The sequence below is a fragment of the Pseudophryne corroboree genome, chromosome 3 (genome assembly GCF_028390025.1).
Source record: "Pseudophryne corroboree isolate aPseCor3 chromosome 3, aPseCor3.hap2, whole genome shotgun sequence".
NCBI lineage: Eukaryota > Metazoa > Chordata > Amphibia > Anura > Myobatrachidae > Pseudophryne > Pseudophryne corroboree.
Window position 1 is genome coordinate 322,169,490 of NC_086446.1, and position 24,087 is coordinate 322,193,576.

The window sequence follows — 24,087 nt, forward strand, 5'->3', positions numbered from 1 at the left end:
ATGTACACTTGTGTTGTGCATTTATTAGCTGCATGTTTTAATTGCGCACTGTCTCAACAAAACTCACCTATGCACCAAAGTCCCATCTACGACTAACGCAGTGACTACAGTTTCCGGGTGTGATCCGGGACACAGTGAGACAGATGATCTTCATCTCTCAGAACAACGTGAAAGCCATTCAGGATAGGGGTCGGTTGGTCGTACAGCACAGGCGAGTGTTGATGCATTTATGCATACGACTACTCGGGGGGATGGTGGCGGCCTTAGAAGCAATCCCTTATGGCCATTTCCTATCTCAGTGGTCGTGATCCAACTTGTTCCTTCATCAAAGAGTGACATCTGCCCCCAGAATTAGGATATCTCTACTCTGGTGGTTGACCTCATCTCGTCTACGGGACTAGATGTTCAGAGTTTGGGATTGGACTCTCCTCACCACAGAAGCAAGCTTGCGACGGTGGGGGGGCAGTGACTCGGGGCACCCACTTCCAAGCCTGCTGCCTCCCCCCCTCTCCCCCCTCCCCAGCCAGATTACGTCTAGTGCGGTTCACGTGTCTGCGTTGTTCATCTCCTTCTAGAAGAAACTGGTGCTTCTGCCAGAAAAGTGTCGGGTGTCGGAGTTCTGTCCTGTTGCCCTCCATTCTTGATCTTCCGGGAAGGTAGGGCCGTACTCCGCAAGGAAATGCCATTCCTTTCTTCTAGGTTTTCCACATCAACCAACCTCTTGTGGTACTGGTTCTTCCAGAAGAGACTTCTTCCAGATCTCTGGACATTGTCGGGGCTCTCAGGCTCTATATCAGGCTTTTTCAACCAGTGTGCCGCGACCAGTTACAAGGTGTGCCGCGGAGCCAGAGCAGCTTCCTGCACCTTCAGAGTGAACTGTTGGCACGGGCTCTTCTTAGAGGATCGGTCATGCTCTGGCCATGACCTATGCCTTGAAAACGATGTGATACCGTAGGTCACAGCCGCCGCGTCTCACCACCCAGCCAGCCTACACATCTTCCAGTTCCCGCCTGCATACACAGCTTTCCTTGCCCACCCACATCCACACCTGCCCAACCGCCCGCTGCTCAGTATTTGCAGAACTCCACTATGAACAGCCCCCGCCACTGAGGGACAGGGAGGAGGACAGCTGATAATATTTGTTATTTTATTTCTCCTGTGGGGAGTAATAGGATTTCAATAGGATTTATGTGGGGAGAATATGAAATTATGGATTAATTGGGGGAACAATGTGAATAATTCATGTGGGGAGAAATGTTATTGATTTATGTTTGGAGCAATAGGATTTATGTGGGGAGCAATGTGATTGTTTTTTCTGTGTAGGCCAATGTGTGTGTGGATTTTTTTATTTATTTTGACTGTGAGGGCCAATGTGTGTTTTTTCTTTTTTCTGTGGGGAACTGATGGTGTGCCTTGGCAATTTTAAAATTGTTCGGTGTGCTGCGAGTAAAAAAAGGTTGAAAATCACTGCTCTATATGGACAGGACCGCTTCTCTGAGGAAATCAGACTCATTGTATGTCCTTTTTATTTATATATTGTTAAAACAGTTTTCTTAAATATAAAGTAGTGTAGATTTAATAAAATGTCCACTACACCTGGAATGAAATAGTTCAAATAAAATTATCGGAGTGTCTTTTCCTATATTGCCACTTGCATCTAAGCAGATAATGGGTATTGGGTACAAATCCAGTAGGAGATATATTTACCACTGTCCACCGTTAGAGGGCACGTGTCTCTTGGGTCATGTTCACAAATTGGTGCTTAAGTCCTCAAATACGGTTGACTCCTGTGTTGGTCTTTTTTTTTTTTTTTTTTTTACTGGTGATTGCCAATGAGTTTTTCAGGTAACAGTTGATCAGCAAGGTGAGGTTGTCTGTTCTGCAACTCCGTTATTGCAATCTTTAATCCAGGTGTGTGGTGGGAGTAATCCTGAAGCGTTTCGCTGCCAGGGTATGCAGATTTGTCAAAGGACAAAGCTGTATACCCTGGCAGCGAAATGCATCAGGTTTACGCCCACCTTATGTTTCACACCTTTTATGTGTACTTGTTTCACTCCTTCTCTGAGGTTTATTATTCCAGCTCTCCTCGGACACGGCTTACTAAGACTTGTAGGAGGGGTATAGATGGGGGAGGAGCTAGTCATACTTCTATAGTCTTAAAGTGCCAGCTCCTGGTTAGCAAACAGTCTATACCCATTGTAAAGAGCACTCCAGTGTCTCCTGTGGAATTGGAGAAAGGGATTTACTGGTAAGTACCAAAATCCTGTTTTTAATTCATGGCAGTGGAGCACAATGAATAGGTATTTGTCAGGAAGGGTAAATTAGCTTGGTGTAATGGGAGACCTATTGCCCCCTGCTGGTTCTCATGTCTTCCAATTCTAAATCCATATAGGTTCAACGCAGTGTTCCACGGCCCTGTGAGGTCTCCTCATCGTGTGTAATGTGTGCCACTTTCCCGGGGCTTTCAACCCAGTTTCCATACAGTGATCCATTGTCTGAACGTCTGACTTTACTGGATCCTGCAATTCATCCTGTACTGTCCTTCCCAGCTGGTGAGTTTCTAGTCTGTGTATTCTTTATCCCATTCGCCTTATAATAGTAACTAATCCTCACTGCTGTGCATGCCAGTCACATAGCAGAATGATGCTATGGGGTATATTTACTAAAGGTCCGTTTCATGAACCTTAAATTGTTGAAAATCGATATTGTGTTTTGGTGGCTAAAACACACATTTACAGACTTTTATTATTAATATACAGGTTTTAAATGTTATTAAATGTGTGTTAGCGCCTGAAACACATGGATCTTAGATCGATTTTTAAAGTTGTTAAAATGGGCTTTTAGTAGATATACCCCTATGTATTGGTCGTCTTCTAAAAGTGCACTCAATCCTATATTAAACCAATATCTGCCCTTAACATAAACTTGTGGCACACGTTGTGTATTGACTTCTGTATGCACTTGGATAATATGTAGATGTGCAAACACCTTCTGAGCAATTGTAAATATTGATATGAATGCTGATTGTGCTCTTGTGAAATTATCAATCTGTAGGTTATAGTCTCCTGGTCTAAAGTCCAAAAGATGACTTGGCTCCTTAACTCATCTTATTACAATAGGAATCAGAGGCTGCTATTATATACAGCATCATCTTGTTGGAGCTAAGTGAACTCCTCAAGATGGGAACAAGTGTCAAAATTGAAGGATGTTTATCAAAGCAAAATATAGACCATTTGAGACTTAAAACAATATAATCTAGTAACGCTGCTAGAAACTCATATTAGGATAAATCCATTTTATGGCTTATTGGACGGTATGCAGTTGTTACACCGCGTTCAATCTCTAGTCTAAAGTGATGGGGGCGATATTCAATTGTTCATAAGTGTCATAATTATCAATCCCATAAGTGTCTGGTTTAGTTGCGTAAATCGGCTAAACCCAACCAAAGTAATGGGCGTGACATGAAAAGTCCCTTTTGAGCACTCAAATGGGTCCCTTTTTGCTAATTTCAGCTCGCCACCCTCAGGGGGCGCGAGATGAAATGCCAGCGCCGTCAGCCAAACGTGCCTCAACAGAGCAACAATTGAATAGCTTCAATGGACGCCATGTACTGGCTGCCGACGCACTAAACAATCATCTTCTACCTAATTCAAATTTTTCGTATATCTTATGCTGTCACCCTCAGATGTGCCTGCTGGTCTGCAACTCCACTCTCTGCTCCGTTCCCACAACAAGATGGACAGACTGAAAACTAGCAAAAAAATAAAACCACGTCCTCAAAATCTACCCTCCACCCTCCCTGAAACTCCCCGAACAGAGCGAATACCTGGAATTTTCCATGCTCACCGTAAGTTAAGCGTCACAGATAAAACCTACTCTCCACTTGCCTCTGCTTTCTACATACATAATTTTAAACCTAAACTTCCATGATATTTTTTTTACCATTTCCTTTAAATTCAGCCTGTTGTGTCTCCGCCACTCTCCACACTTACCTCCTCCTTTACAGTGGTGATTTTTCTCCCATCGTTCAACCTGGGCTTTTCCTCCTGTTTCAGGACTAACTCTTCACAGGCCACTTCCAGAGCTCCCCCCAAAACAACACTTGGAACCTTCACAGCGCACCTTAAAGTGTGAGAGAACGTCTGCCCTAAAATCTGAGCGCTCACTCTCTCTCCCCATTCCACACAACAAGAAACGACATTTTAGTCTCTTGGAAAGAGATGGTGAGAAGATAATCACCGGGAACCCTGTGAGCCAAGCCAGATAATATTTACCCTGAGAGTTTCACTGATCATTCTCTTTGTTTTTCAGCAGCGCGGCATGATGTGGACACTGGTGTACCCTGCCTTGTGACAGATAGCACACTAGTTTCACGACAACTTTCAATACCATCTGATGGGTCAAGTTCAGCATCGCTCAGTGCTGCTGCTGCGGTAAGAGGATTCTACTTTTTTCTTCATTTCCATGACAGACGTTACAGCAACCAATGTTAGTTGTATGATAAAGTGGTTACTGTGAGAGGATCTGCTGTTACTCTGCATGTTGGGTTTTAGATGCTGCTTTAACAGCATTATACTGTGTCTTGTTAATGGTTGGTTTTGTCTTGGATTTAATACCTTTTGTATGCATCTCCGATATGACCCTATGTTACTCCGTTTTGGTGAATGAAGTGGGTAGTGCTAGAAAATTTAACTAAATTAAGCATTCAAAGTCCTATAATGGGTATTTCAACCAACAGAGGGTAGAGTATCTCTACTGTATCAGGAAGGAGTAGCTCCACAAACTTGAGCAGGTTTTATGTGGGGGCATGTTTAACTTGGGAAGGGCTTGGCCAACATCTAGCCAACCTACACCTGTATGGCAACATCAGCATAGTCTTTCTTATCCCATACACCCCTCACTTGGGCTGCTTGTATGGGTACCATAAGATGCATGATAGCAGGAATGTGGACAACACCTAGAAAAAGTACTCCAAAAGTTAGACATTCAGAGAGATAGAGTCTGCAAAGGTTAGGGGCAGTTAGGAAACTTGTGTAAAGGTGTATGCGAGTAAGGTGCATGTTTGACCAGAAAACACTCTTGACGTTGGCAGAGTTGCACAGGAACTACCGGCTCACTCACGCCAGGCATCTTGTGGTGTGTGCATATATATCCCAAATTACCTATAGTTGAGCTCAGAGGCTCCCAAATGCAGTTCTTAAGGCACCCTAACGGTCCAAGTTTTAAGTAATATCTATGTTTGACAACAGGTGGCTTATTTAGTACCTCAGTCAGTTTGATTTCACCATCTGTTTGAGCCTTGGATCTACTAAAAGCCAGGACTGTTAGTTTGCCTTGAGGACCGCGTTTGGGAACATCTGGTTTAGCTAGACATACTGTCCTCCAATTAGACTGTTTTGCCAACAAATACTTCCTGCTTTCACAGTATACCAGCCAATGACTCTGCCACGTTTTAGCTGCAAGTGTTTTCTGCTCCACCTACTGTAAAGCAGCCAGTGTCTAACTCGTCCCTGCTCTAACAATGTAAGTCAACGTTAACACACAGTCTTCCAAGCAGTGCTGTGTGCCACTCATGTTACTAGAATATGGGTATCCACTTCACAGGCAGATGCTCCTAGTTGCTAGCATGATAAATGGTGATGTTAAAACTTCCTTTTTTTTTTTCTTTTTTTTTATAAAGTTTATTGAAAGGACACAACGAAATAAAAATTAATTACAATGACACATAAGAGTATATAATTGGCATGAATGCAACACAATCTATTTTGTCAACAAATGGATTACAGCATAGTGACCAATTTAATACTTTAGAGACGGGGAAGGAGGTGGAAAGGAAGCACAAAAAGGGAACTGTGTGGCAGACTGTGCGAAGGAAGGGGAAAGTCAGACAGAAGAAAAAGATCCTGACTGGTGGATAAAAGGATGAGGAATTGCATCCTAACTCAAATGAAGATGGAGTGTTTTGTGAAGCAAGCAAGGGGCCCAAGACTTTATCAAAGGCTTTAGAGGGATTATTAAGAATACTGGTCATATACTCCATACGCTGTGTAAACCTAATTCTAGATCTAATTGAAGATCATGTCGGTGGAGTCTGTTGTTTCCAGTGAGTGAAGGCAGAAACTATGTGGTGTATTGGTTTGTTTTGGTGCTTGTTTGCTGTTGGGAGACTCAAAGGAAGAAAAAAAAACTTAAGGTCCTCGCATATGGAGCGATGTGCCCTCCAGGGACACATCATGCGTGAGGGACCCTGCGGGGTACACACGCTTGCCGATGCCGGAAACGACGAGCGACTGAGGGGTGGAGCTGGGCTGTGCTGCATTCATCAGCATGGCATCGTTTGTCACCTCCTTAGTTCTCTTGAACATGAGGAGGTGGCAAACGACCCGTGGGTTCATGCATCGCGTCATTGACATGCCCACACACAGACAGTTTATAAACGATGTGTCGTTCCGATCGGTTGGAAACGCCCACATGGTTTTAAAAAAAATTCTTTGTGTGTGTGGGCATCTTTATGTTCACATGGGATGGGAATTTGGAAAATATGAGATTAATAACTTCTAACCAGAAATTTAAGATTTATGTGCTCAATCACCAAATATGGAGGAAAGTACATTCAGAGGCACATCCTCTCCAACATCTATGTGTCGCAAAACGTTTTAATAAGACGGGTGTACATAGTGCCTAACTCAAACCTCATCGTTGTTGTGCAAATTCGCAAGGTGACCGATTATTAATCGAATGCGCATGCATACAGATTGTAGTGCGCACGCGCGAGGCCAAACTGCAAAAGACTCCTTTTTTCTTGCTATGTCTACGCAAGTTGATTGACAGGAATGAGACATTTGGGGTAGTAACTGGCCTATTTTTGGGAGTGTCAGGAAAAACCCAGGTGTTCCCAAGCATTTTCAGGGAGTGTGCTCTGGCCCGATCAGCCTCTTGCTATCACACTGTAGGACTACTACGCACAGACTGGAAAAAACATTCGATGGTGAGTGAGTTGCGAACGAATTAACAGCTGACCGCCGTTTGCATAGCTTTTTGCGCGGCGTACGCAGACGTGCAAAGGGCGGGTATTCACTCTGTCTGCAAATTCTCAGAGGAGTGATCAGTCTGAATTAGGCCCATAGTACCATCTGTACAGTAACTTGTAAATGTCTTCTTTCATTTTAACACTAATTGAGCTGGAGGCAGCGTTTTCCCAAATCTCCGACCAGTCATCCTCATCCAGTGCGCGATCCAAGTCTGTCTCCCAAGCAGTTTTGTGGGGGTCACCTGAATGGGTAGTTTCCTCAGACAATTGTGAATATAAACAAGAGATTAAGGGGCCCATGTATCAAAAAGTATTTGCGGCTATGTCCCCGAAAACTCCAGTTTTCAGGGGCTAACCGCAAATACTAGGTTTCCCCGAAATGTATGAAGGAGGGATCGCAGCAGGTATCGGACCTGCTGCAATTCCTCCATTTCCGCCTGCAGCCAGCCCAATGTATCAATTTCAGGAATGTGAAGCATTCCCGATATTGACCCCGCAGCTACCGCAACCTCCTGATTGCGGTAGCCAATTGTAGCCTATGGGCTACATATCTCGGGATGTAGTGTCGGCAGGGTCCCCTAGGAACCCTCTGCTGAAAATGGCCCCTGTGCATGGCTGTCACTATGACTGCGCATGCGCAGAGGTTTGGACACCCCACTCGGCACATCGCAGGGATGGGCACCTTGTGGAGCCCTTTTCCTTGCATGTGCAGGGTGTGATACATGCCGCCGATAGGATCGCATATTGCAATGCGATCCTGGGTGGAAAGATGCCGCCCAGATCACATGCAATATGCAATCCTTGATAAAAGGGCCCCCTAACCTTTGGTTGAGGACTGCCTAAGTCGTAGATATTCGAAAGTTGTAGGATGTCTATGAAAGAGACACTGTTCAACCTTAGGGTAAAAGTGCCTCAGCTGAAGAAATTTATAAAAATTCCATGAGAGTATGGCCAGCTTACATTGGGGTTCGCAAAATGAAGGAGAGTCACCATCCTGAACTAGGTCGTTTAAATATCAGATGCCCCCTTCCCTCCAGTAAATGAAAAATTTGAACAAGTGTGGAAGGTCGTGGGCAGTTAAGTATAGCCGATTAGCACAGCCCCATACTATGAGCTATAATTGGGTGGAAGGAAAATAGACAGTAGACAGCCCAAAACTATTTGCCTCAATTCCTGCATAAACCTTTTGTGCTGTAGTATTGCACCACAACACACATTGAGCGAGTTGCAGGGGCAAATAATAATTCTTGAAGTTTGGGATGCTGAATCGCCTGGTCACCCAAATAAAACAAGAAGTGTGCGATTACAGAAATGAAAAGACATATGGAGGGTCTGGAAGCAGTAAAGGAGTCCAGCGAGAGTGTTCATCTTCACTGAAAACACCCTACCAATCCAGGAGATAAAGTGGGTTGACCGAGAGTCTAGATCTGATTTAATTTGAATGAGAACACTGGGATTATTATCTTGAAAAAGTTGGTGATGTCGACGGGTGATAAAAACACCTAGGTATTTGATCTCTGTGTGCACCAACGAACTGGGTATGTTTCTTCCAGACCTGATTTAACTGAATTAGAGATGTCGAAGTCTTAAGGCTTCTGTTTTACAAGTATTAATCTTATATCCCAAATATCGACAGTATGTGTCTGGAGACTGCAAGGACTGGGGTGGATTAGCCAGCAAAATGAGAACATCATTCAGCATACAATGCGATTTTAGGTTTAGAAGAACCCACTCTTATTCCAACAATGTTAGTAGTATTGCGACTCCTCGCTGCCAGGGGTTCCATGATCAGGGCAAAGGTTAAGGGATAAAGAGGGCAGCCTTGTCTCGTATCACTGGCAATACCAAAAGGTAGAGCGGTAACTTGATTAACTGTGGCCAATGGTGAGTGATACAAATCTAGAACACGGACTAGAAATTTGCCATAAAGACCTAGCCCTCTTATTGTTTTCTGGAGCCTAACTACTTAAGAGGAATCCCACTTGATCAGAATGGACTAGATCGGTGAGGATGGGCCCAAAATAGTGGTGATCCCAAAGCCTCCCAGAGACATCACTCATTGCTCTAACTATAGACCAATCTCGCTACTGAATGTCGGTCTTATGATCTATGGAAAAATATTAGCCAATAGATTGGCCATGGTCAAGGCAGTGGCAAAATAGGCATTCCCCAATATTTTATTAAGAGGGAGGTCAAGCTCCTTCATAAATTTCTTATAGTATTGGACAGAGAAGCCATCAGGGGCAGCAGAGGCGATCTATAGCACCGGCGATAGTTCCGCGCATCGCGATCGCTGGGGGGGCATACACATGGCAGATCCGTGCTTAAAATCTAAGCAATCTAGACAGATTGCTTAGATTTTAAACACAAATCTCTCTGTGTGTACCCCCCTTAATGTTCGACAGTCCCTCAGACTCCTCAGGAAAAGGTGACAACGGTTGGGAAGATTATGAAGGGAACTATAAAGTTCTTCAAATTTCTCTTACGTCCTAGAGGATGCTGGGGACTCCGTAAGGACCATGGGGTATAGACGGCTCCGCAGGAGACATGGGCACTCTAAGACTTTAGAATGGGTGTGCACTGGCTCCTCCCTCTATGCCCCTCCTCCAGACCTCAGTTAGATCCTGTGCCCAGAGGAGACTGGATGCACTGCAGGGGAGCTCTACTGAGTTTCTCTGAAAAGACTTTTGTTATGTTTTTTATTTTCAGGGAGCACTGCTGGCAACAGGCTCCCTGCATCGTGGGACTGTGGTGAGAGAAGCAGACCTACTTAACTGATAGGCTCTGCTTCTTAGGCTACTGGACACCATTAGCTCCAGAGGATCGGAACACAGGGGTCGTCCTCGCTGTTCGTCCCGGAGCCGCGCCGCCGTCCTCCTCACAGAGCCGGAAGATAGAAGCCGGGTGAGTATAAGAAGAAAGAAGACTTCAAAGGCGGCAGAAGACTTCAGATCTTCACTGAGGTACTGTGCAGCGGTCACGCAAACACACACACATATAAGGCACAGCAAGGGCGCAGGGTGCAGGGGGGGTGCCCTGGGCAGCAATTACCTTAAAAATAATCACTGGCAGTGTATCAGATACTGCAGAAGCAGTATATTCTAAAACCCCCGAGGGGGTGGATGGGGGGGGCACACATTTATTTGGCGCAAAAGAGTGTGTATATAATATATATATATATATATATATATATATATATATATATATATATATATATATATATATGAGCGCTGTACAGGCTGGGGAGCAGTCACACAAGAAAAAAAAAAGGAAAAATTTCAGGGAATATGGTCAAGCCAGGAGGCTTGTCTACACATCAATGTGCTGGAATTAAGGACCATATACAATGGCCTGCGGCAGGCAGAGACCCTTCTTCGCACCTACCTGTTCTGATACAGTCCGACAACGTCACAGCCGTGGCGCATGTAAACCACCAGGGCGGGACAAGGAGCAGAGCAGCAATGGCAGAAGCCACCAGGATTCTTCGCTAGGCAGAAAATCATGTAAGTGCTCTGTCAGCGGTCTTCATTCCGGGTGTAGACAACTGGAAAGCAGACTTCCTCAGCAGACACGATCTCCATCCAGGAGAGTGGGGACTTCATCAAGAAGTCTTTGCAGAGGTGACAAGTCGTCGGGGACTTCCTCAAATAGACATGATGGCATCACGCCTCAACAGAAAGCTTTGGACGTATTGTTCCAGGTCAAGGGACCCTCAGGCAGTGGCAGTGGACGCCCTGGTGACACCGTGGGTGTTTCAGTCGGTCTATGTGTTCCTCCACTTCCTCTCATCTCAAAGATATTGAGAATCATAAGACAAACAAGAGTGCAGACAATACTCATTGTTCCAGATTGGCCGCGAAGGGGCTGGTATTCAGATCTTCAAGAAATGCTCTCAGAAGATCTGTGGCCTCTTCCTCTCAGGAAGGACCTGTTACAACAGGGGCCCTGTGTGTTCCAAGACTTACCGCGATTACGTTGGATGGCATGGCGGTTGAACACCAAACTCTAGCTAGGAAAGGTATTCCGGATGAAGTCATCCCTACTCTAATTAAAGCTAGGATGGAGGTAACGGCGAAACACTATCACCGTATCTGGAGAAAATGTGTCTTGGTGTGAGGCCAAGAATGATCCTATGGAAGATTTTCAGCTGGGTCGTTTTCTCCATTTTCTACAGTCAGGTGTGGATATGGGCCTGAAGTTAGGCTCCATTAAGGTGCAGATTCGGCCTTATCTATATTCTTTCAGAAGGAGTTGGCTTCTCTCCCAGAAGTCCAGACTTTTGTAATGGGAGTGTTGCACATCCTGCCTCCTTTTGTGCCCCCAGTGGCACCGTGGGACCTTAACGTGGTGTTATAGTTCCTTAAATCACATGGGTTGAACCTCTTCAAGCAGTTGAATTGAAGTTTCTCACTTGAAAAGTGGTCATGTTATTGGCCTTGGCATCTGCAAGGCGGGTGTCCGAATTGGCGGCTTTGTCGCACAAGAGCCCCTATCTGATTTTCCATACAGATCGAGCTGAGTTGAGGACTCGTCCTCATTTTCTGCCTAAAGTGGTTTCGTAATTTCATATGAACCATCCTATTGTGGTGCCTGTGGCTACAGGTGCTTTGGAGGATTCCAAGTCCCTTGGTGTAGTCAGGGCCTTAATGATTTATATAGCCAGAACGGCTAGGGTTAGGAAAACAGAAGCACTGTTTTGTCCTGAATGCAGCCAACAAGGTTGCCGCTTCGGCGTCTAAGCAGACTATTGCTCGCTGGATCTGTAACACGATTCAGCTGGCTCATTCTACGGCTGGATTGCCGGTTCAAAGTTCGGTTAAGACCCTTTCCACTAGGAAGGTGGGCTCTTCTTGGGCGGCTGCCCAAGGCGTCTCAGCTTTACAGCTATGCCGAGCAGCTACTTGGTCGGGTTCAAACACTTTGGCAGATTTCTACAAGTTTGATACCCTGGCTGATGAGGACCTCATGTTTGCTCAATCGGTGCTGCAGAGTCGTCCGCACTCTCCTGCCCGGTCTGGAGCTTTGGTATAAACCCCATGGTCCTTACGGAGTCCCCAGCATCCTCTAGGACGTAAGAGAAAATAAGATTTTAAACCTACCGGTAAATCTTTTTCTCCTAGTCCGTAGATGATGCTGGGCGCCCGTCCCAGTGCGGACAAGTTCTGCAAGGCTTGTATATAGTTGTTGCTTACATAAGGGTTATGTTACAGTTGAGATCAGTCTCTGGCTGATGCTGTCTTGTTCATGCTGTTAACTGGTTTATTATATACCATGTTGTACGGTGTGTATGGTGTGGGCTGGTATGTATCTCGCCCTTAGATTAACAATCCTTTCCTCGTACTGTCCGTCTCCTCTGGGCACAGTCCTAACTGAGGTCTGGAGGAGGGGCATAGAGGGAGGAGCCAGTGCACACCCATTCTAAAGTCTTAGAGTGCCCATGTCTCCTGCGGAGCCGTCTATACCCCATGGTCCTTACGGAGTCCCCAGCATCCTCTACGGACTAGTAGAAAAAGATTTACCGGTAGGTTTAAAATCTTATTTTTCTGCCTTTATCTTGGGGTTATATGTTAATGAATCTGCTTTCTCAGAAAACAACTTATCAATCAAATCAAGGACCCATGTGTTCCTAAGGTTATTCACTAGCTTAGAGTCAGTTTTACCAAATGTATCATAAAAGCGTTGGTGAACTTTCTTCACAAGAACAGAGCGTTCAATTGACCCTTGAGATTTTCAGTCTGAGAGAAAGGAGGCAGATGGGGATTGTTTGTGTGAGACTAGAAGAGATGAGATTTGTGATTCAAGTGATAAAATTCTTGTGCCGCCTTCTTTTTGGCGGTGTATACTGCACGGATTAGGTGGCCTCTTATAGTCGCTTTATGGGTTTCCCATATGATACCAGGAGAAATATCTGTGAAACATTATCAGCAAAGTAATGTACTCTAGCTGATTTTAATATCAGAAAATGTGAAGGGTTGTAATACTGTATTATGTACACCAGGGCCATGCATCTACCAGGCACCATGGCAAACTGAAAACAAACACAATAAGCTGCCCCAACTTATTACCTGCACCCATGAATGCTAGTCAGCAACAGACATGTCACAGTAACATTGTTTATATAAATAGAAGAGTTAAGGTCATGTTTTGCACTCCCCTGCCCCGATAGTCTCTGATGCAGACATAACCCCACTGTCTTGTTATATATTTACAAGACCCTATGCGGAAATGGCGCCTTGATGATTCCTTTTTTTTACATACCCCAGTGGGGATGTTTCGGTCATTTTGAACCTTATTCTAAGGATAGAAGTAGAATTAGAGAGAAACAGCTTTAATATTTTGTATGCAGAAGTATTGGTTAAACAATGTAAGCTGTTATAAGAACTTTGGTTAAAAAAATTTGGAATGTGTACCATACTACACGTTTATCCCAAGTACAGTTAGTGTAGAAAGGAAACCGAGTCACTTTTGCTGGGTAATAGAATGTTTAATAGGAAACGTAATTGTTGGAAGTTTGTTTTGCAATAATGATGCAATCCAGTCACTTACATGACGCACTTTCCTTTGTCCAGGAATAGTACTGGATACAAGCAGTTTAGCATAAGCTGTAGGCTTTCAGTGTCATATTTATGAAGCCTACATTGCCCTCTGCTGGCAATGTCTTTGAATTTACTTGGCTTCAGCAGCTGGTGTAAAGTAATATACAATGCTCTGGATACGGTCATTAGGTCGATAATACTTAGGTCAACAGTCATTAGGTCGACCACTATTGGTCGACATGGTCACTGGGTCGACATGGAAAAAGGTTGACGTGCTTTTTTTTTTAATTCAAATTTTTTGACCATTTTTTACATACTTTACGATCCGCATGGACTACGATTGGGAAAAGCAACCTGGGGCGCGCACAGCGGTAGCGGAGCAAGGCACCTTGCCCGAAGCATGGCGAGGGGAGACGATGCACTAATTGGGGTTCCCGGTCACTTTACGAAGAAAACTACACAAAAAAAAGTTTAAAAAAAAAACGGTCAACCTTTTTCCATGTAACCTTGTTCATGTCAACCTAATGACTGTGTCGACTTAGTCGATGTCGACCTAATGACCCATACCCAAAATACTTTGAGTTATATTACAGGTAAAATGATCTCCTAGTTATATTATTACAGGTAAAATTATGTCCGTACTGACATTTGTTAACGAATTATAAAAAGCCATAACAAAAAAGGCAAATGTCTGAATTGTGAAAGTGTGCTCTGCCACCGTGCTTTAAGCTGAACCAGTCTGTGAATGAGGCCTGTCCTTTTATTAAGAACTATTGATATCACTGAGCATTATTGTAAGGACTCTGAAGGCAGACCATTTATGTGCCAAGCCCATTGCTCGCATACAATCCATAAGTTCACAAGTAACTTCTGTGCTTCTTTTTGGAATGTTGCTTCAATAACATCTGTTTCATAGATCTAAGGGTGTTCACTGATATAGGATAAACAATTTGTGTGTATATCTAGAAAATAGCCACGGATCAGCTGCTTTGTGGGCTTACTATACACTGCTACTGAATTGCACAATCAATGTAACCTGTGTACCCAGGACATCTAAAAATGGGACAGGCACTTAACCTTGCAAAATAGGAATATATTGTTTGTTACCAACAAAAGTTTGATTCAGCATTCTAAAATGACACATCTCATCCACATGAACAGTATGTATCCCTCCCAGGAATGTAGAATCTGAAATAGAAGGGGTGAGGGAAGTACTTATCAGTGTTGGAGAGTCCCAAAATCTTAAATGTAAATCCTGCAACAGATGTTTAATTCTACATTTGTTTCATTATGTGTGGTCTAGTACCACATGAGACTGTTGACTGTAAATGTAAGTTCTAGAGTACTTGCGAGATGGTTGTTTGCCTATTTAAATTGCCCCAAATATTAGCAGAAAGTTTTAATTTTGCTGTGAATAGGACTCTTATTATTTTGTACAAAGAGGCGTATTCCTGAGATGTTTTCTGTAATGTGCACTGCATAGTGGTCACACTGACGGAGTAGAAATCTGCCAGAATATAGTCTACATTAGTGAGTGCCCCTAACATTCATGTAGCAACAGATCTTACACTCTGTGTACACCATAGGTCTGAAAACTGTCCTCATTACCCCACACAGTGCATGTTTTGCAGGTCTCCTCACAGAATCACAAGTGAAATAATTAACTCCACCTGCGGACCTTTTAAAATGTGTCTGTGAGTAATTAATACACCTGTGCTCCTGCTGGGTTACCTGCAAAACATGCACTCTGTGGGGTAATGAGGACCGAGTTTGCAGACCTATGGTGTAGACCAGTGGTTCTCAAACTCGGTCCTCAGGACCCCAAACAGTGCATGTTTTGCAGGTAACCCGGCAAGTGCACAGGTGTATTAATTACTCACTGACATATTTTAAAAGGTCCACAGGTGGAGCTAATTATTTCACTTGCGATTCTGTGAGGTGACCTGCAAAACATGCACGGTGTGGGGTCCTGAGGACCGAGTTTGAGAACCTGTGGCGTAGACGATGGTACAATGATTTCCAGTAGCTGTAATGGGTCTCTACAGCTTGCTCAAACTACACTTTGTTAGGTGTACATGAATAATAAAAGACTGGTCATGGGGAAGGGTTCCCTTCTATGGTCTAAGTGATTTTTTATTTTCAGATCGGTTTGGTTTAACTTGTACTTTAGTCTTATTGTCCTTATCCGTTGTAATTAATTGTAGGTGTCTGGCCAGTGGTAGCATTTAATGAAATTTTTTGCACGTTTATCTGTCTTCTGCACCTTCCACCTATTTTACCAATTTTGTTTTTCTCCCGTTTTATTGTCTCAAACTGTCATTTCTCTCTCCTAATACCCAGGCTGCCAGGAGGCGGCGAGCAGAGACTTCCTATGACATAGACAACATAGTGATACCCATGTCTGTGGCAGCCACCACCAGAGTGGAAAGACTTCAATACAAAGAGATCCTCACTCCCAGGTATAAGCACATATATATAGTGTGTGACAGGTCAGGGGTTACGAACACAGCTAGCATCCCCTGCAATTGTTAACTAATGACAGTGAGAGTATTAATGGTTCCTTGTACAGAACCTCTGCTGCTACATTCTCGTCCTGTTGGTTCCACAGCACCCATGGTTCTCAAGGCTCTGAGTCTGTACATGTGCAAATAAGAACTCTTCTTAATCCATTCTGATTTTAGCCAAAACTCTGCTCAGAAGAGTTTCTGTTTTAGCTACTCCTGTATTGTGTGTGAATCAAGAGATTTATGGGCATAGAGGGGCACCAAGGGGCCCAGTTTGTAGCCTCTGAGGTCCTGTTACTTGGATTGGGTGATTTTAAGGAGCAGAGGGTGGGCATCAGTGCTTTCAGTGTTGGAGCAGACAAAAAGAGGGGATTTTTGCAAACTCTGACAATTTTTTTTAATGTTTCTTGCTATATGGGAAATGTATTGCAGTAAGGAAATATGAATTTTTCACATTTAATCACTTTATATTCTGGTCCTGCAGTTGGCGTGTTGTTAAAATTGCTCCAAGTAAAGAAGAAGACTTAGAAGAGGTAATGTTTATTTTCTTCTGTGGCGGTCCAAATGCAAATAATTGTGAAATGTAATGGAGCAAAAATACTGTCTGTGTGGAGAGCACAGTTGATGTAATAGTGTCCTTGGCGTTTAAATGGGTAATCTGTTGCCAGTAAGTCGTACACTATGCAGAGATCATAGATCTGCTGGTACTGTGCAAAAATTTTAGATAGGGGTGCGAAAAATATGAGTGATAATAGTTTATTTTTATCAATTTAAAATGCCAAAGTGAATGAACAGAAGAGAAATCTAAATCAAATCTAAACCATTCGCCTTAAAATCAGTATCAATTCGTCTAGGTACACTTGCACAAAGTCAGGTATTTAGTAGGATTATAGTCAGGTGTATGATTAACCAATCATACCAAACAGGTAATAATGATCATCATTTTCATATGTAGGTTGAAACAGTCATTAACTGAAACAAAAACAACTGTGTAGGAGACTTAAAACTTGGTGGGGAACAGCGAAACTCTACTACAAAGGTGAAGTTATGGAAGACCATTTCATGCCACAGGTCATACATACATCATGGCAAGACTGATTACAACACCAAGACAAAAGGTAGTTATACTGCACCAGCAAGGTCTCTCCCAGGCAAAGATTTCAAAGCAGACTGGGGTTTTAAGGTGTGCTGTTCCAGTTCTTTTGAAGAAGCAGCAAGAAACTGGCAACATTGAGTACCATAGACGCAGTGGTCGGCCCAGGAAACTTAGTGGGTCATGCTTACTTCACTTCAAAATCGGAAGATGACCAGTAGTCCCATTAGCTCAGGAACCAGTGGGACCAGGTACGCCCACTGTTCGGACAAGTCTGGCCAGAAGTGGTCTTTATGGAAGAATTTCTGCCAAAAAGCCATTCCTTCGATGTGGAAACAAGACCAAGCTACTGGGCTACGCATGAAACCATAGGAACTGGGGTGCAGAAAAATGGCAGCAGGGGCTCTGAACTGATATTTAAAATTTTGACTTATTTGGCTGTAACAGAAGGGAGTTTGTTCGCTGAAGGGCCAGAGAGTGACTGGCTGGGAAATGTCTGCAGGCAACAGTGAAGCATGGTGGAGGTTCCTTGCAAGTTTGGGGCTGCATTCCAGCAAATGAAGATGGGGATTTGGTCAGGATTAATTGTGTCCTCAGTGATGAGTTATACAGGCAGGTACTTTACCATCATGCAATACCATCAAGGAGGTGTCTGATTGGCTCCAAGTTTATTCTGCAGCAGGACAATGACCCCAAACATACAGCCGATTTTCTAAAGAAATAACTTTAGTGTAATGAACAGTGAGTCCTGGAAGTGATGATATGGCCCCCACAGAGCCCTGATCTCAACATCATAGAGTCTATCTGGTATTACATGAAGAGACAGAAGGATCTCCGCAAGCCTACATCCAAAGTTCTGTGGTTAATTCTCCAATATGTTAGGAACAACCTTGCTGCCAAGTTCCTTCAAAAACTGTGTGCAAGAGTACCTAGAAGAATTTTGAAGGCAAAGGGTGGTCACATTTGATTTAGATTTCTGTTTATTCACTTTGCAGTTTAATTGATAAAAAATAAACTATTAACACTTCTATTTTTGAAGAATCCTTACTTTGCAGCATTTCATCCACACCTGCCTAAAACTTCTGTACAGTACTGTATATCTAGTATAGACACATACCCACGACCTTACTAGTATAATACCCATCCAACACTCCACTCATTTGTACTGTGGACCTCTGCTTGAGAGCAATGAGTGAGTAGCAATGATGATTGGGCTGTTACACAGTGCAGCAGCTCAGTGGTGTAGTTGATTCTTTGATAGACTGGTCGTGAAATGACCACCACCTCTCTGTGCAACAGTGGCATTGTACTTCAGGCATGTTCAGATGCCTGCACCACATTACAAAGTAATGTTTCAGTGCTTTTTTTTTTTAAATAAAGTTTGCTAATGCCAACTCAGTCAGGCCATAGATATTTACATATATATTCTCTCTCCTTTACAGCTGGAAGATCTTTCAGATTCTGCATTTACTGCATTACATGCAAAGTGTGAGGAGATGGAGCGGACGCGGTGGATTAGTAGCAGCATTCTCCCGCAGCAACGACGAGGAAGCAGGTATATTTGGCCCCCTTTGCAACTTTAGAATATTTTCATTCCCTTTCATTTGAACGTAAATGTTTGTATAATACTCTTTTCCTTGTGTCAGAACCCATAGATCATCTGAAGGCTCTGTAACACCACAGCCCTTCATCGGCACACAGCCTCTCACACCCCAGCCCCCCTCCCCGGACACAAGCAGCTGGCAAGCCATGGCAGACTTCTCACCTCTCAGCCCTGACATCTTATCTGCACCACCTACACCCACTTCAAGGGATACTCCCCGTCTGCTCTCTGAGGAGACGCAGAGCTCAGTGTCCGATTCAGGATTTGAAGAGATAGTGAGTATTGCAGTATTGTGTTTACATCTCCTATAAACAACACCCAGCAACAGTGGCATTCTGTACACTTTCTGACATGTCCCTGCTTTTTGTGTTTGTCATTTAATATTGACTCTTATGTTTGTGGATTTAGGTAGCTGTTTTAGGCATATATATACATGGGCCAATACTGGTTGTCGGGTACTTGGTTTTAGAATCCAGCCAAAATGGGTAACCTAGTGTTCCTTCTAGTATTCAAATAGGGCAGGGCGCCAGACTCTGGGGGCATATTAGCGCACGCGCCCGAAACGGGGCGCGGCCATGTAAAATAGGGGGTGTGGCCAAGCAAACGTCATTTTAGTGGGCGGTGCGGCCCACAGACGTTGCTATAGGGGGCGTCTGTGGCCGGCGACGTCACTGTTGGGGGCGTGCGTGCGTGCTGGGCTTCTCCCAGCGCTCTGCCATAGCGTGAATGGATGCCGTGCGCATGCGCGGCATCTTTACACGCTGGGAGGGCAGGAAGCGGGCGGCTGTTCTAGCAGGGTGGCGCAGAAGGTGCAGGGTGGATTTTGCCTTTAAAAAATCGAGCAGGGCGCGGCGCCCTGCTAAAACAGCCCAGCGTGAACACTAGTAACCAAAGTGCAGGGACACCCAGGGTCTTCCTATGAAACTGGAGACTTTTCACACTTGACCTAAAACTGCCCTCACTCAAATCTAGAACTATTTGTCCAGTGTATATATAGAGCTTGTGGAGGACCTTATTTACTCATGTGCAGTGCATGTGTTGCTGGCCTGACTTTATTGTAGGAACAGCAGCTAGTGGTTGGCCATTCTTTTTATTTGCACCAGACACTCATTCATATATATATATATATATATATTTATGTATGTGTGTGTATGTGTATATATATATATATATATATATATATATATATATATATATATATATATATATATATATATATATATATATATATATAAAATATAGGAGGGTTAGGGGTATCGGCGACAAGTATTGCTAAAAAAAGTGGTAACTAAGCTTATAATTTAAGAGCCCAAAAAATGTATAAATATTAAAGTTTAATACATATGAGAGTAAAAAATTCCATTAAAAAAATGTTTAGCAGTAAAAAAAAAAAAAAAAAAAAAAAAATTCCATATAAAAGATCATATGAAAACAAACGTACAGAAATTTAAAGTAGGATAGGAGATCAGACTTAGCTTAGAATCAGTAGGGGGTCAGTACAGGAAACCCAACTCGTTTAGTCTCATCAGATTTCTTCAAGGGGGTCCCCTTGAAGTCTGAGACGAAACCTATAATAAGGTTATGTGTGCTCTTTTATGGTAATTCTATGGCACTTTTAGTAGATTATTTATATAGTTTTACTGAGATTCCATCTCACAAGTGGCGCTATACTATATCTTTTTTCTGTGTGTGTGTGTGTATATATATATATATATATATATATATATATATGCAAATACAAACAGAGAACCCAGCACTCACCAAAGTGAACTCACTTATCCTCAACAATTCAATAAATAAATGATGGGGGTTTAGTTGGTGGATTGGCCAATGCACGGAAGCCCGCATACCGATTTTCAAGGTACCCCACCTTCATGCAGGTCCTACACTATCACAGAGTCTTAAAACCTGACTACATGCACCCCGCCCTGTGAGTGGTAAGTACAGCTGTGTACCCCGCTTCTGTGGTGGAGAGTGCAGTGTTACATGCACCCCACCCTGTGAGTGGTAAGTGCATAGCTGTGCCCCGCTTCTGGTGTGGTGAGTGCTGTGGTTTTTCCTCTGTGTGTGTGTGTATATATATATATATATATATATTATAATATATATATATATATTATAATATATATATATATATATATATATTATAATATATATATATATATATATATATATATATTATAATATATATATAAATATATTTATTAATGTTTGTTGCTTAGAATATTTTTTTCTTAGACTGTCCATGGTTTTAATTTTTTTATTTTTTTTATTCTTTCTCTTCATTTTCCAGACTATACAGCCCTGGGAGAGGCGACATTTTCCCCTTCCTTATCACCCTAAGCCGGATCCTGCAGGAGCCAGTGAAACCACAGACTGGGGAGGGCCACGCCCCCCGCGCAGATCTTCCTGCAGCTCCAGAACTGCCAAAGACCCAGAGGGACCCCCATCTTCTCCACCCTGTCCTTACTCCAGACCGCGGCCGCTCCACAGATAAAGTGGGGTTTACTAAAATAAGAAAATATATATTCTTATTTTAGTAATAAGTATATATAATAAATAAAATCTCCTACAAGACAATTTGGTTTCTGAAGAATCCGCTGTTTGATATTCAAACTTTATCCCCGGAGCAGAGCGCCAATTTCACAGTTTTTAGTGAATTTAAGAACGTTAGATACCTGGGTTTTTTTTTCTCCCCCTTTTGTGTTTCTCTTTTGGTTTTTTCATTTCTTTGTACTTTTGTCCCACTTTCTTTTTTTTAATGTTCTGTGCGTGACACTGTGTACCTAACCCGCTGCTTTAATTCAGCCTCATTGTGCACAAGGCAGATAACAGAGTTGTCACTGTAGTTGGTGGCTTTCCTTATTTTCTAATGCCTGGAAATTGTATGTTTGTAATAGTTTGATCTTCCTGGTTCACTGCAGAGATTTCAGAGAATAGGAGGTGTGTCAGTCAGCCATCGCTTCCTAGTAGATCTTTTAATGCTATAGTAATTATTAAAGCACTTATTGCTATAAAAGGGTGCAACTGGGAAAATGTGAAGAGTGGGTTGGGTGCTGCGTGAGCATCTAACACATGTACTGACCATTTCAGCGGGCACGATTTCATAGTAATTATCATAGTTAAGTCTAAAAACAAAAAAAGCAAAAAAAAAAAAAAAAAAAGACACGTTTGTGGATAGTCTTCATTTTTAAAAATGTTGCAGTTACAAAGATATTTGTGAGTGAAATGCTATCTGCTCACTAGCTCATGTACAAGACCTGTAATGACAGCTCACCGATGCTTTGGGACATGGCATGTTGCTGTAAAATAGTGAAAGTGGTTATACTTATATGTCAAATTAAAGGACATAGTGGTTATGCCCAGTTTAAAATGACGGTACCAAGAGATATTGTAAGAGGGCCGACTTCCTGTTGATTTAAAACAATTATTTTCATAAATTGGACACTCCTGGTATACAATGCTAAACTACAAGGCTTTTCATTGGTTAAGGATGCATGCCCCGGCATAAGCAGCAGTGATAGAAGCAAATGTCTCCAAAAGTAATTTTATCCAAAGGCAGAATAGAAAGAAAATGTCATTAATATTTTTTTCTTTTTCACTGTTTCATGAATACATTTTATTAATGTTCCATTCGACTACAGGTTAGATGATTTCATTAGTGTCGTCCCCGTACCCCCACCCTCCAGTACTATTTTTTTTTTCTTTTCCCCAAAGCATATCAGACAAATACATACTTATTACCTGCGTATATTAAAACATTTTGTTTCTCTCTTGCATCTTTCTGTTTTTAACCTGTTTGTGTTTTTTTTGGTGTTTTTCTGGTGACTGCGTTAGTTATTTCACAACATATGTTCTCATTGGCTGAGAGGGGGGGAGAAAATATGCATTTTGATCAAATGGTGCATGTGTCAAATTAACGTCTGAATGTTTATTTAAAGTACCAAGAGCTAAATCTACTATGCAGCGCTTTACAATGCCGCCATATCTTCGAATGGTTTCAGCGACTGGATATAAAGCAGTGTTTTGTTTTTTTTAAAGAAAATGATTGCCCCTTGAAATCCAGTGGCTGAAGATGTGACCTCTTGAGAAAGCGCTGCATAGTAAATTTAATCTGAAGATGTATTGTAGGGTTACTCCTGTTTCTTGCACTCTGCATTTACTTAATGATCTCTTTGGTAAGAATGTTTTATTGTTTTTCCTTCCTACTTAAGGCCTGATCGTTTTATGCAGTGGGTAACATATTCTGTATTTATCACCTGCTACTTGTTTAGTTCCTTTTATTTCTATCTTTATTATGTTTTGTTACTGTTTGCGCAGACATGGTCCTTGGCACTGAATGGGTTGTTCCTGTTTTAGACTTTCTCAACTTCTAAGCATTAATGGCTTGAGTTCTCCAAGTGCAGATGTTGAAAAATTGGGAACTTTTAGCATTGTATAAAGAAAAAGAATAATAATGAAACATGAGACTTGTATTTTGTAAATAACTTTTTATTAGCTCTTCTGTTTAGTTTTTTTTGTTTTCCCCCATCTCCCAGACAACATAATGATGGTAGAATCTGCACCATCTTCTGGGCTGATTAGAGTGATTTATTTTTTTTAATTTTTTTTTTTTAAACAACCTTATCTTGTTGGGGACAAAAGTAAAAAAAAAAAAAAAAAAAACAGCGCTTGAAAAAAAATAAAGAAAATACAATAAATAAAGAAAAATGAACCACTTCACTAATGTTGTACTAACATAATTTACAGTTTTAAGGATAGATAAATTAAGGTGTGGGTACCCCACAGTTACTAATGCTGGACATACACTGACCAATTATGGACCCAATCAGCAGACACTCCTCTGACCTGTATTTAGTGCTACATTTGTTTTAAATCCAGCTTGCTTCACATTTACAGATGTGTGATCAGACATCTTTGCTGCAGTCATGCCAAATGGCCCCTCTTGGCAATCCAGGTTGCATGAGAACCTTCTAGCATCTTTTTTATAAAAATGCGTCTTAGTCGCAATGCAGTGCGACTAGTACGCACGAAGAGACTGCTAAGTAATTTGATATGACACTTGTGTATCTGTGTGCGACTGATTCTCTGAATCTGTACACAAAGTGCTACAATCGGAAAGGATCTGACATTGCCCTATTCAATCAGCGGCCAAATCAAATCCAACTGTCAGATTTGGCCGTTCACGGTGTCCCGTCCCTGCTGCTGCTGTCAGCAGTCAGCTGCTGTTCCATACTCCTCCCAGCTCGTCCTCATCTGGGAGAGAGGAACCTTGCCTGTGCCGGGATAGAGAAGCCTTGCCGGGAAGGATGCCCGTCACT

The 24,087-nt window shown here is 42.6% G+C and overlaps 1 protein-coding gene across 8 annotated transcripts in view; it reads left to right on the top strand.

Annotated features, from left to right (window-relative positions):
• The window catches only part of KANSL1 (KAT8 regulatory NSL complex subunit 1), a 214,454-nt gene extending 191,909 nt beyond the window's left edge, over positions 1 to 22,545 (top strand). For 7 of the 8 annotated variants that reach the window (XM_063959476.1, XM_063959479.1, XM_063959478.1 and 4 more), the window contains 9 exons: positions 2,393 to 2,552; positions 3,686 to 3,847; positions 4,056 to 4,223; positions 4,312 to 4,433; positions 15,907 to 16,025; positions 16,555 to 16,603; positions 18,606 to 18,718; positions 18,810 to 19,041; positions 21,060 to 22,545. In XM_063959476.1, coding sequence (XP_063815546.1) covers positions 2,393 to 2,552; positions 3,686 to 3,847; positions 4,056 to 4,223; positions 4,312 to 4,433; positions 15,907 to 16,025; positions 16,555 to 16,603; positions 18,606 to 18,718; positions 18,810 to 19,041; positions 21,060 to 21,263 — 1,329 coding nt within the window. In that variant the 3' untranslated portion in view covers positions 21,264 to 22,545. The remainder of the gene's footprint in view (positions 1 to 2,392; positions 2,553 to 3,685; positions 3,848 to 4,055; positions 4,224 to 4,311; positions 4,434 to 15,906; positions 16,026 to 16,554; positions 16,604 to 18,605; positions 18,719 to 18,809; positions 19,042 to 21,059) is intronic. The other variant, XM_063959484.1, reaches the window with a different exon arrangement.
• The last annotated feature ends 1,542 nt before the right edge of the window (positions 22,546 to 24,087 follow it).